At 40.5% G+C, this 13,026-nt stretch overlaps 1 protein-coding gene across 3 annotated transcripts in view; it reads right to left on the reverse strand.

The window, feature by feature from the left end:
* TRAPPC11 (trafficking protein particle complex subunit 11) overlaps positions 1-13,026 on the reverse strand; it is a 41,213-nt gene that overhangs the window by 26,477 nt on the left and 1,710 nt on the right. For all 3 annotated transcript variants that reach the window (XM_090036122.1, XM_090036123.1, XM_090036124.1), the window contains exons 3-11: positions 11,930-12,099; positions 10,919-10,989; positions 10,124-10,238; positions 6,847-6,946; positions 5,551-5,624; positions 3,594-3,690; positions 2,668-2,801; positions 1,541-1,688; positions 17-110 (exon numbers count right to left, since the gene is read on the reverse strand). In XM_090036122.1, coding sequence (XP_089892248.1) covers positions 17-110; positions 1,541-1,688; positions 2,668-2,801; positions 3,594-3,690; positions 5,551-5,624; positions 6,847-6,946; positions 10,124-10,238; positions 10,919-10,989; positions 11,930-12,099 — 1,003 coding nt within the window. The remainder of the gene's footprint in view (positions 1-16; positions 111-1,540; positions 1,689-2,667; positions 2,802-3,593; positions 3,691-5,550; positions 5,625-6,846; positions 6,947-10,123; positions 10,239-10,918; positions 10,990-11,929; positions 12,100-13,026) is intronic.

Consider the following 13,026-nt stretch of genomic DNA (forward strand, 5'->3'; position numbering starts at 1 on the left):
AGGAAAAAGCTTTTACTTAGTATTCCTTGCCGCCATGATCTTTGTCCATAGAAGTCAAGCACTCCAGATTGAGTTTCCAGCGGATCCGGACTGGGATATGTCACAGAAGACTGTAAATTCAGCAAACATAGCCTTGAAAAATGGTTCATATTATAAAATATATAAAAAAAAAGTTGACCTCATGTTTCAGTATATAGCAAAATAAGTACTGTAGACTCACTTATGGAGAAAGAAGTAGGAACTTAGTATTTTAAACAAATGGCTAGAAGTTAAATACTTTTTTTTAAACAGCTTATTTCAGTTACTTGGGTTTCCATGAGGAAAAAGTGGACTGCTTAACACAGTGTAAAGGCAAAAGCCAATTAGATTTAATTTGTTTTTAGTGTATACTTTTCTTTTTAAAAAAGTTGCAGTTACAAGCAATTATTGATCCATTCTTTCCTATTAATTCCTAATTAGATCATCCAACTGCACTAACAGGAATCCAATATACTATTTCACAATAGGGCTGTGCAAAGCTTCGCCAGCTGTTTCGATTCCAAAATTGTTTCATGCTCGCACCAGCCTCCTGTGATCCAGGAGGCAGATCAGAGGCCCGCACCTCCGGAAGCAGTCCGGCACAGTCCCTGCAGCCCTCCCGGGGTGTGCGGGCAAGCCCCTGATCTGCCTGCCAGATGACAGGAGGCTGGTGCTGCCAACTGGGGCCAGCAGCAGCACTAATCTTCCCAGCACTGGTTATGGGCAAAACATTGAAACAGCAAAAGAGTTTCGACAAAACGAAATAGAACAGTGCTTTTGAAATGAAACAAAACTCTAAATGAAACACTGTTCCGTCAAAACAGAATGATGCTTTTTCGCACAGCCCTATTTCACAATACTGTAACAAGATAGTATTAAAGTAAATCTAATTATACATGAAAATCTATGGACGAATGTCACGAGGTTCTTTCATTACAACTTCTCTGCCAATTGTCTGTATGTTGCTTGCTTGACAATTTAGGAAATAGTTTACAGAACTCCGTGCCACCAAAAATTTGATTCACAGCGGAAATCATGTAGTACAACTTGAAGACTAGCTTATACATTCATAGCCAACCCTTCCAAATTCAGGGTGCCTGTAAAATGTGCAGAACATTGGATCCAACACTAATTTAGCATGTTCCAACAACCTCAGTGTCTCGTGTATTCAGCATCCCTGTGCTTCAAAATGGCACTGGCTAGAGCTTGTTCAACAAGTTTTAAAGCGCCACCACCACCATTCTGAAGCATGGGATGCTGAATACACAAGATGCTGTGGGCACTTTACAATTAGAGTGGCTCCTCTGAGCTGCTCTCATTGGTGTCCCCTGGCTCACCCCCTCCCCCCTCCCCCCTCCCCCACCAGCTGGAGCATGTATAAAGACACCCATAGAGACTAAGGCAATTCACTTTCCACTCGTACCAACACATATATAAAACTTGCTTTGGTCTAATTTGCCGTAAAGCTTTAATAAACAGAGATTTAGAACAAAAATTAGCCAACAGGCCATCTGCAACTTACCTCATGGTTACAGAGCATGTTTGCTAGCTGCTTCCGCTCTTGTGCATAGTGAGCTGCCTGTTGGTAATAGAAACCTGGATTCTGGGTTTGAATTGCTGTCAACCCTAGTTTAATAGCTTCATCAAATAAGTCTCCAAAAGCCTGAAATCTTTAACAAGAAGAAAGATTAGTTTTCCTACTTGTAAATGTAACTAGGGAGCATAAGATTAAAACTCAACTGCACACAATAAAGGCAGCAAGAGTAAAAGTATGATAATACACAGATTTGAACAATGTGATTTTGCCACTGTCAAACTGCAATGTCAGTGTCACAATCTGGGCCCTACATACTTAAAGGACTGCCTTCTCTCTTATGCTCTATTGCAGATACCCAGGTCAACTGAAGGCAAACTTCTACAAGTACCATCGATATGCCAAATCTCCTTGGAGAAACCGTGTGTGTGGAGGGTAAGTCTCAGCAGTTGCTCCACAGATTTGGAACTCCCTTAGACTTCCAGAGCCTGTCAGAACCTGACCCTGGACATCTTTGCGAAGTCCAGGCAGGTATTTATCAAACAAAGCTAGAGGGGCTATTTAAAGGCAGTGGTGCTCAATCTTTTTGCCCAGCAAGCCAGATGGGTAGTGCCCAGTCCATCTGTGGGCCAGATCAGGCCAGTGGTCCCAATTCAGAGTCCAGGGCAGAGGGCAGCCTGATTTAGCCATGCAGGGGAATGGGGCTTGAAGGTTCAGCAACTAGTGGGGAGAGAGGGAAGGCAGTATGGTACAGTCCTGCAGTGAAAGAGGGGGAGCAGCCTGGCCCCCTTCCAGGTATTCAGGGAAATGACTTGGTTGTGTGTGGAGGGACAGGAGACAAGAGGCCATGGCCTGGCCCCAAGCAAGCCATGCAGAGGGAAGAGGGTGTGGCCCAGCCATGATATGGCTCTGCAGGGGGACCGGGTATCACTCAGGGATTTGGGAATTTGGCAGCAGGGGAGCAATGGTAGTATTAAACTGCCACTGGTCCTCCGCATTTTTTCATGGAAAGAAACTCAAGATTCTATTATTTCTCTAGTCATACAAACTGAGGACTTGTGAAAAAAAAAATCATATTTCTGTTCTAGCTTATGTATTAGTTAGTAAACACATACTGTTTGGACATCCAGGCAGCATGCTCAAAAGCCAGCTCTGCACTCCCTATTTTTTTCTTACACAAGTCAACGTGCTTCCTAAACTGAGCAATTGCGTCCAGAGGTGTATTATGCTGAAAACAGAGGCGACAAATCTACAAGGATGAAATAAGACAAACACTTTGATTAGAGTTAAGGATTTTAAAACTTTTTAAATTCAAACTTTGAAATATAATATGCAAATTCTTATACAAGATTCAGCAAGTCAGACAATGTAAAATGAAGACTAGATAAAACCATATACATGGACATAAGTAACTTAAATACTTATGACCAACTGATGTCTTTTTGCAGAGAATGAGCTGATGACAATGGACAATAACCGCTAGATTGAACACCACACAATCCTAGGACTAGCATGGAATTGTAAGCTTAGCTTCGGAGAGAACATATAGATAGCACCAGATTATTCAACCTTCTAGGACCTATCTTGACGAGGACCGATTCTAAGAACATTTTTCTTTAAATTAATTAGGACAACATTTCTGCTAACCCAGCAGAGCAATCTAAATGGCTTTTCCTCCTCTTCCTCTTAAAATGGAAGGTAAAGGATCTATGCTTTTAGAATTCAAAATGCACAGTTTATTTCCACTGAATTTGAGTAGGAGTTAAAGGTACTCACTTCAAAACACCTGTGTGTCACATACATGCAACAGCACCTCAAAACAAAAATCAGCAGAGCACAGCTTCTACCTAGGAGGTATTCTTTTTGGATCTAAAAGCTATCTGAACTTAATATAAAGCCAGGTAATAATTTAAAGCTAACTTCCTATCGGCGATGGAAAAGGAATTTTTAATACTTAAATCTTTTTCAATTGGATTATTCAGATACTTTTGGATTATTGAAATGTACAAGTCTGTAAAAAACTAAAACAAGGATGACTTACCTTGTAGTTTATAAACCCTGCCATGGTCTTGATTTCTAACATATTTGTTTCATGAGCCCTCAGTTCATGCACTAGGTTGTAAGCTGTTCTGTAGTTCCTAAAATGTGAAATGTTTATTTAAAAAAAAAAAAGTCAGAATGTTAAACAAATAGTTATTTAAGCAAAGTAAAAACAACTGCTACTCAGAAAAAAAAATACAAATTCTGGCAGAAAAAAATTTACACAAACATTACCATTTTACATCCTCAAGCAAACATTGTTACAATTTTTCTGATTGTTTCAATTAACTGTTTTGAAACAATGAAAAAGAAAAAAAAAGGCTACTCTCCTGCTTAAGTCTGACAAAAAAACTAAACATAAAATAGAAAAAAAATCTTGGGTACTAATGTTATAGTGTCACATGCTACTGAAAAAAAATGTATTAAGCACATATATTTTTAAATATTAGCACAGTTTGAAATCCAACAACTAGTAACATGGAGATAAAACACAAGTCAGAAGATATGTATATATATTATGTATATTTTACTAATATAAAATATTAGTTAGATTTGCCACTAGAAGTCTCTCTCTTCGCCCAGGAAGTACTCCTTTTGAGGAAGGGGGGAGTTTGCTGGTATATTGGGTGTGGAGGAGTAAGGGGATGTGTGGTGGGGGTGGTATGTGGTTGGGAGGTGTAAGGGTGTGTGTACGGTGAAGGCAGAACTCAGCCTCATGCAGAGCACAGCTGCTGGCAGGGCCAAATACAATTCACCGGTGGGTGTCTGCCAGTAGGTCAGATCTAAATCAGCTGGCAGGGTGGATCCAGTCCACAGGCCATATTTTGCTCACCCCTGTTTTAGATGTTATAAGTACTCATTCAGATGCTTTTCCTTAGCAAGATACACAATGGAATATCACTTCATGGTAACACTTAACCAAGCACCAATGATCAAGTCTGTTGCCCCAATCCAGAGTATAAAGCACAATACTTGATATTAGGCAAATACTTATAGTTTGACCAATCTGTATATTTTGTTTGATTTATTAATACAAAGCTACTGGAAAGCAACACTAGTAAAGGATAAGAAGTCATCTGTTCTATCCCTTGCTCTTTCTCAGTGGAAAGGTGATCCTCAGAGGCTAATTGAGACCATTTCAAAGAGACAGGTGGAACTGGCAAACCTACTCTTCTAAATATTCACTAAAGCAAACACGGAAAAAGATGCAGAGTTATTTTAGTGGAATATAAGGTTTCACAGATGGATGCCATTCAGGAGTGGAACAATTAATGCTCCGTGAAGCATTTATTGTATTTACTCAAGTTGAAGGCTAGGTTGCCTATCCCCCAGTCACCATGGGAAAAAAAAAGCTGCATCTCAGATTTGAGCATGGCCCAGGGCAGGTGATGGGCTTCGGCTTGGGACCAAAGCCAGAGCCAAGACGCTGCCTGCCCTGGGCTGGGGAGCTTTTGGCAGGGGGGAAGACACTATAAAATTCCAATCAGAAAATAAAGTTAACTTAATGTATGACTAGTTTGGGATCTGAGCTAGTGTTCTGCTCTTATGAAGTATGCTGAGGGAACAGAGGGTAGCTGGTAGGGAAGAAGTCAGAACTGGTACAGTGTATGCAAAATGGCTAAGACTGTCATATACATAAGAAGTGGGATTAATACTTGTCCAAGTCAGTCAGACAACCATAAAAACTATTTGTCTTTTAAAAAGACACATTACACCAACGTCCACTGAAACACTTTTTTTAAAGTATGAGAAAATGGAACATAATACTGCAAGGGAAACCCCTCCCCACAAAAATTCTCTTCAAAATACTTAAAATAAATAAAAATCAAGCTTAATTTCTCCCCTTCTGGAAAGAACTCAGAAACACAAACTATGTGATCTGTTTTACTTTCACTAGTCTTGAAGTTATAATAGCAGCAGAAGTCATTATGAAAGAACAAATTTTATACAAGTCTTACCTCAGCGCATTCTGCGTATCCTGTTTCAGCTCACTGAAGAAAGCTATTTTGAACTGATGCCTAACAAATAAAAGCTGCAAAACATAACCAATATACGTTTAACTGAATACATTTATAAATGTGAATATCTAATTTCTATATAAAGAAGTCACAGATGCTAGTTTATATGATGATGATTACTTATAAATTTGCAGATTATAAAATAAGCAGAGACTCTAAGAAAAAAGTATGGCAGTAGTACTTGCTCAATAGCATTCTATACCATATGGTGCCTCTGTTAAACCTAACCTACTGCTGGGGTGGGGAGGAGAACCGATGCAGACAGATGTGGAGTTGCAGCAGCATGAGCTTGTGGGTGGTGGTGGCAGCCATATGCGAGCTTCCCCTGCTCCCTCTGCATCCGGCCAGCCGGGTGGCACCTGTGCAGCCTGCAGAAGAGCACTGCTGCCCATCCCCACCCACATGTACCCCCTAGGGCCTTCCCCAGTACCCCAGGGGTATGCATACCCCTGGTTAACAACCCCTGCTTTAGGGCACAACTGTGTGCTTAAAGAACTCATTCCTGGTGTTCCAAAACAAATGAAGTCAGTGGCTGCAACACAAAGTTGTCTCTATAGAGAAATATTTGGTAAATTGACAAACAAATGAGAACTAATTTATCACAGAAATCTGGGCTTGAGTCCCACCTACAACCTGCTGATTTAGACAGCATCGGGGGGTGGGGGATGTTTTTTGTTCTTTTTTTTATATATATATATACACACACACACACACACACACACACACACATATATATAAAAAAAAACAGAGACCGCTTCAAAATTTTCCTTATCCTTGTTAGCCACTGTTTTAAAATCTGCTTAGATCATAATTCTTAGATGGTATCCCAGGAAATATCAGTTTGTGACCTCCCAATATTACTAATTCTATGAACTGCAATAAAGCACATAGTATTTGGACCCTGCATTTTGGAATATCTTAAACCAGCTAGTAGCACCAATTTTAGAAAACAGCTGGTTGAAACTTGTTTCTATGCTCTTCAGTTGCTTCTACAAGATCTGACGCATGGAAGCATTCAGCTTGTAAGTCTAGATTTCATTCTACAGTATTTTTTTATTAAGAGTTTGTCTTCAAAAGAATATGAAATCAAATTCACCCTTTAGAAAAGTAGGAAAATGACTATGAGAGAAAAATGGGCAATAGTATGTAAAAACAGGAATAGTTTACTTGAACATACATCAATCAGAATAGACACATCAACTTTTTTCCTTAAACTGTTTAAAGGAGCAGCTTTACCTGATGTGTTGTCTTGTTCAAAAACTCTTTGTGAGATTTAACTCTTCGGATTTCTGTATAGTAGTAGGTCTGAGCGTGCTCATAAAAGGCATTCTCTAATCTGTAAAAGAAAATAATTCAGACTAGCCCCATTATAGAAACACATTCAGTACACAGAGAATTCAAGAGGCCTTAGAAAAGAACTTCAGTTTGAGCACCAATCCTTCACAAATTAAAATTTTGACAATTTACAGCAACTTTAATCATTAACAAAAAAAAAAAAGGAACAAAGATAAGCTTTTTAGGGATACTATTTTGTGATACTTGCATTAATTATTTTTATTACTTTACTTGTCTGGGATCCTAGCAATTGCAGGGAAACTGTGCTGTACAAATACAGAACAACATGCTGCTGCCCTAGACAGCACGCAGTCTAAACATGAGGCAAGAGACAGATGGGAGCACAAAGAAGCAAGACAAAAACTGGACAGCAGGACAGGTAGAACTTCTAGTGTATAGGTTGACTAAGTTTTACTTTCTAAAATAATAACAAAGGTGAGTTAAGGGATGATTTAGAAAAGTATAATGAACTAGCCCTGCTAATATTTAAAGGGAGGCTCTCCCAGGCACAAGGCATAGAATGGAAGGAAGCATAAAGAGTGATAACAGAAAAACAGTGGTGGCTAGGACCATGGCCCAATCAAAGGGGAGATACAAGCCAGTGATGGGCTTAGAAAACAAAGACAAACAACTTATATTTGATATGATACGGAAAAAAGGCTGGAGGAAAAAAGAAAAAAAAAGTCAGTGCAGGGAGGTACAGTCTCTACTTTTACCTTTAAAGACAGAAAAATAGATAAAAATATTTAGCACGTTTGTGTTCCTATATGTTCAAAGCATCCAAACATTAAAGAAGAAAGAGTGATATGAAGTGGTATACCCATATCTCTATGCTAGAGGTGCACCAATACAAAATCGGTCCGATACCGGATTGGCATTGATATAAAGAAAACTGACTGCATCAGAAATCGGCCTGATGTGGCCAATAATTTGGCCGATAAATGCTCATGTGCGCACAGCTGCAGTGCAGCATATAGGCAGCGAGGAACACAGCCCAGCAGTCTGGAGAGCTACATGCAAGCTGGCAAGTCTGTTATGGTGGAAGGGGAAAACAGGGCGTGGGGGGGCAGATCAACACCCCAACAGTAAGGGTGGGGTGGGACTGGGGCAGGCATAGGACAGAGCTGCGGCTCATCCACGGGTGGAGGTGGGCAGGGATGGTTCCCACTGCTACGGGCTGCTCACCTGGGAGCAGCTGCTCTGGCACTCACCTGCTTGTCCAGCAGCTCCTGCTCACTCGTCTGGGAGGGCATGGGACACACACACACACACACGCACGCACACGCACCACGTGCCTCTGGATTTGCACAGGGCACGGTGGGCTGGGAAGAGCCCCATGCAGCTCCAGAAGCAGCAGCAGGAGCCGCCAGGTGAGCATTGGATCAGAGACTCCCAGACAAGCAGTGCACAGCGGCAAGAACTGCCCCCCACCGCCCTGCACAAGCTGTGGCTCTGTCCCATGCCCATCCTACCCCATCCCACCCTGGCTGGGCAGCACTTGCCCCAGCCCCACTCCTCCCTCACCGCAGGGACCCTGATCTGCCCTGCCACACCCCTTCCACCACACCAGACTTACCACCTGCACGCAGTTCTCCAAGATGTTGGGCTCGTATCAGAAATCAGATTGGTTTCAGACGATATGCCTCCTTAAAAACCAGCTATCAGTATCAGTCCCAAAAATCTCTATCGGTTCACCCCTACTCTATGCATAAGAAGGGAAGGGACTTTTAAAATTCCCATACCAGGATGTAATCATATTTGAAGCATACAACTTAGTATGAAATACATTAAAGTCAGGAGCAAATTTAAAGAAATTTGCTAGCCTTTAATTTGATAACAATAAAAATAAATCTCTGTGAATGTCAAATAGTTTCTTTCTAGCTGTAAGCAAAATATAAGGAGTCGTTCAAATGATTATTTCCTTTCTGCATTTTGCAAACAGGCTCTCTGGCCGTGTCCAGACAAGCGTGGACATGCGGTATATGGTGCTGCAGACCCGTCTGCATTGCCGCACACTGCACGTGGATGTTTCCCGTGCTGCTACCTTGCCCAGAACCAGAGCCTAGCCAGCTGGAGCCATGCTCCAGCTGCCAGCCAGGCTTCCTGCCATAGCTGCAGCCCTGGGAAGCACTTAGGGCCTAAGGTAAGGCTGCCAGGGCTAGCGGTTGCTGGCTCCAGCCTCTTCTACCACACCCTTGGTAACTTGCTGTGCTCCAGAGCATGCCGGGTGCAAGCATTTCCCAGGGACAAGTAGCAGCGGGGACAAGTAGCAGTGGGGAGACCAATGTTCACGCGTTTCTGGACGCTGCCTCTAAGGCTATTTTGGCCACTGTTAACCCACAGGTTTTCTTCTTTTTTTAACCATACAATTACTAATCCATTGAAATAATATATGATTATGTCCATACACAATGTTAGACAGAAAATGTTTTATGTAAAGGTTAGGACATAATCCTTTCAAAGTAATAAACAATTTAAATGAAAAAATCTCTACTAAAACACTAATGCAAATATGAATAAGCCCTGATAGAATTCAATTAGACATTCTAATTTTTGAAAACCAAGGAAAAAGAACTTTTATTTTTCAAATATCTTGACAAGATGCCAGAAATTTCATGTCCAAGGGCATAAAAATAGAAATTTATTAGAAATACTGATAGTCAAGAGAAATAAAATGCATGTTAAAAAAAATAAAATGAAGCCAAGCAGAGAACAATGTTTGAGATGACATCTCTAACTTAATATAAGAGAGTAAAACAGTTAAGGATTGAAACTCTCCCCACCATGCTGAAGAATCAACAACAGATAAAATGTGAGTACAGGAAATGCTGGCCATTCACCGATTCAAATATTCAAACTCACGCTCCGTCCCCACATGCTCTCAACATGCTCCCCACCCCACCCCCCTGCTGCTGCCAGCACCGGCAGCATCTGTGGGAGCTCTGTGCTTGCTACTGCTTCTGCACTCCTGACATTCGCGGATTTTGCCATTTGCAGGAATCTCCAGAATGTATCCCCCGTGAACGGTGAGCGTCTCCTGTAATGCAAGTTCTCTAGTTCTCTCTCACACATCCACTATAGATCAACTAATGTTCCTTAACACCCAGGGGAAAAAAAGCAACCCAAGAACAAAATGCACACTATAGAGGAAAAAAGACTTTTACCAAAAATCACCTACCTTATAATGTATCCAACAAGATGATCAGTATGCGGCAGCACAAACAGGGATTTTCCAGAGAGGTCACAAGCATTACATAAAGCTGCTGCTCTTTCTGATGCAATAACATCTTCCCCTAAGGAAGTTGAGACAGCACAAACATCAGTTCAGAGACAATTTAAACAATATTCTTCTCAAAAACTAACCATCAAAATATAGAAAAATCTAGTACATTGACAAAAAGATGGATTCCCCTACACTTCACCTAGAACATTAGAGTTTTATTCAGTAAAACAGCTGAAAAACTGAATTACCTCCAGAAAACTTGGGTAATAAGCCAGCAATACATTTGTAAAGAGCAATACATAACTCTTTACAAAATGTATTGCTGGCTTATTACCCAAGTTTTCTGGAGGCAATTCAGTTTCTCAGCTGTTCTACTGAATAAAACTCTAATAGATATATATTCAGTGCTAGCCATGTGGTTATTTTGAAAAAAATATCTAATAAAAACTTCCACAGCCGGTTGGTGTATTCTAGGTGGAAAAATAATGCTTTGCCCAAAATTAACAACACTCTTACTTCTTTAATTCAGTCCAAGTGACTTTTAGAGCTGTAAGAAAAAGAAAGGAACTTAGTCACATGAGTTTTCATAATTCCATGTAACAGAGCTATTTTATTTCTACATGTTTACATCTGAGTTATGTGCTTGAAACAGAAAAAAGAAATCTGTCAATATTAAGGCAAGGAAATAACTCCCTTTAATTACAGGTTTCAGCATGACAAAGTAGGGGAGTGGGAGATTTCTCTCTGTACCTGGAGGCAAGGGTGTTTTCTTTTGAATCAAAACCACAGCAACTTTTGTATTTCTTCCCTGCAAACTCTGCCTGAAAAAGAGTTACAAAGTCAAACTGACAGCCTGTGGTTTTAAACAACCAAAACAAAAAAAAAAATCCAAAACAAAACAAAAAAATATCAGTCTACACAAAGGCATTAAAAGATTGGATATAAAATGTCACATAGATCGACCACAGAAGAAAATGTTCTCTCTACTCTTTAAAGATGCTACAACCCTTGAACTGTTAATAACAAGTTTAGCCAACAAGAATTAAGCAGAGGCAGTTACCAAACAACTCTGTCAAATTACCTTCTGAAATAAGACTTCCTTACAGCCATTTAATTGCATCTTAAATATTCAAAGCAAAATTTCAGTTGCAGCCACTTTATCTCCAAGGCCCTTGTCACACACTACACTTAAGGCGTGATTAACCAGTTAACCATGTCTTAAGTTGTAACCCAGCCATAATTTCAATTTATTAATGATGCAATAAAATGAGGAATAAGCCCCACAGTTATTTCATTAAAAACCATGTAATAATTTTGTGGCCGAGTCCTATCATACCACTAACAGAACTTGTGGTCACGTGCACCCCATGGCAGGAAGTCCCATCAGCTGACCCAGGTCTCAGCCAGAGGCAGAGTACATTCCTGTGGCTGGAAGTCCACAGCTGACCTGGGTTCCCCCTGCACCAGCAATAAGGTGTGATGGGATGCGATTGTGGGATCACGCATCAGATCTCCTGCCATGCACGTGTAGCGTGACAGGAAGTGCAGTTGTGTGGATTGTGCATCAGATCCCATCACGCCTTCACCTGTACATCTAGAGGGGCCCCAAGGCAGGCCACTGCAAAATTATTACAAGAAACAAGAAATGTAAGAAATTATGAAAAGAGATTAAACTGTTGTATAGCAAGTCTAAGTACTGTGCAACCTATACCCGAGTGCTGATTTGTTTCAGCTGGATGACAATACAAACACAAAGTGTACCTGACAATTTCAACTCTAGTTGCACATTCTGACTGTTTTTCTTTCCATTGTGTCTCATCCCAGTCCAGTTCATAGAACACAACCACAAGTGCAGGTACCAGATTCAGATGTTTGTTCATCCAACCAGTCTTCAGTATCCCTTTTGGAATGTACCACTCATAAGATGTCCTCTGAAATTGTTTAAAAACAATCAGTTATCAGTCACAACTAGGAGTTGCCATATTTGGGAACTCTTTGTATATTGTTGATCTTGAGGATGCATTTATCCAACAACCTTGCCCTCTACACTGAAACCTATTTGCTATCTTTGGGTTACGATTTCATTTAGCCATCATATTTAACCAACTAGTATTATAAGCAGACAAACGTCACTGGAACATTAGATAAAAACAGAAGCCTTTGAAATCCAAGGGAACCGAGATGGGAGTGGATGGACAAGAAGGAGAGAAAAAGAAGACGATACTAAAATACAGATTACGTCCAGGGATAAAAAGTTATATTCTTCACTTAGGGAATCATTTTGTGCAAAATAAAAAAAAAAAAACCCAAAAAATATAAACAACCAGTTTTTTGTAGAGCAAAAAAGAAGTCAAAATTTGAGAACTGAAGCCAGGTCTTTTGGTGTCTAGTTCTCAGCCCTTGGTATGGACTATGCTGCTTATCACATGCCAAACTTTGAGAGTACTTCCTAACTCCTTCTGCAGCACAGTAAGTAGGCTACAAATACTAATCTTCTACTGCAACTCACTCAGTCAAAACTGAATAGCTGGAGTTCGGATGTTGTCCAAGTTACAGATTTATGACTTTAACATGTAATGCTTCCAGATTTCAGTTAACTACAGTGTAGAGAGAGCCATGTTAATGTGAATTCAGGCAGAAAGCAGGGCAGGGTAGCACGTCAAAGACCAACTCCTTCACAAAGTTATAATCTTTCATAGGTGACTGTCTACCTCATCAGATGCTGTGAATGTACTTGCAGAGAGGAAAGATACCAAGTGAGGAAAAATAAAGTAACTTAAATATAAGGACAGCGAAAGGACATGGGAAGAGGACTGATAAGAGAGGCAACAGTGGGTTGAAGACATCAGAAGGGAGAA

The sequence above is a fragment of the Crocodylus siamensis genome, chromosome 2 (assembly GCF_052110815.1).
Source record: "Crocodylus siamensis isolate JL-2025a chromosome 2, ASM5211081v1, whole genome shotgun sequence".
Classification (NCBI taxonomy): domain Eukaryota; kingdom Metazoa; phylum Chordata; order Crocodylia; family Crocodylidae; genus Crocodylus; species Crocodylus siamensis.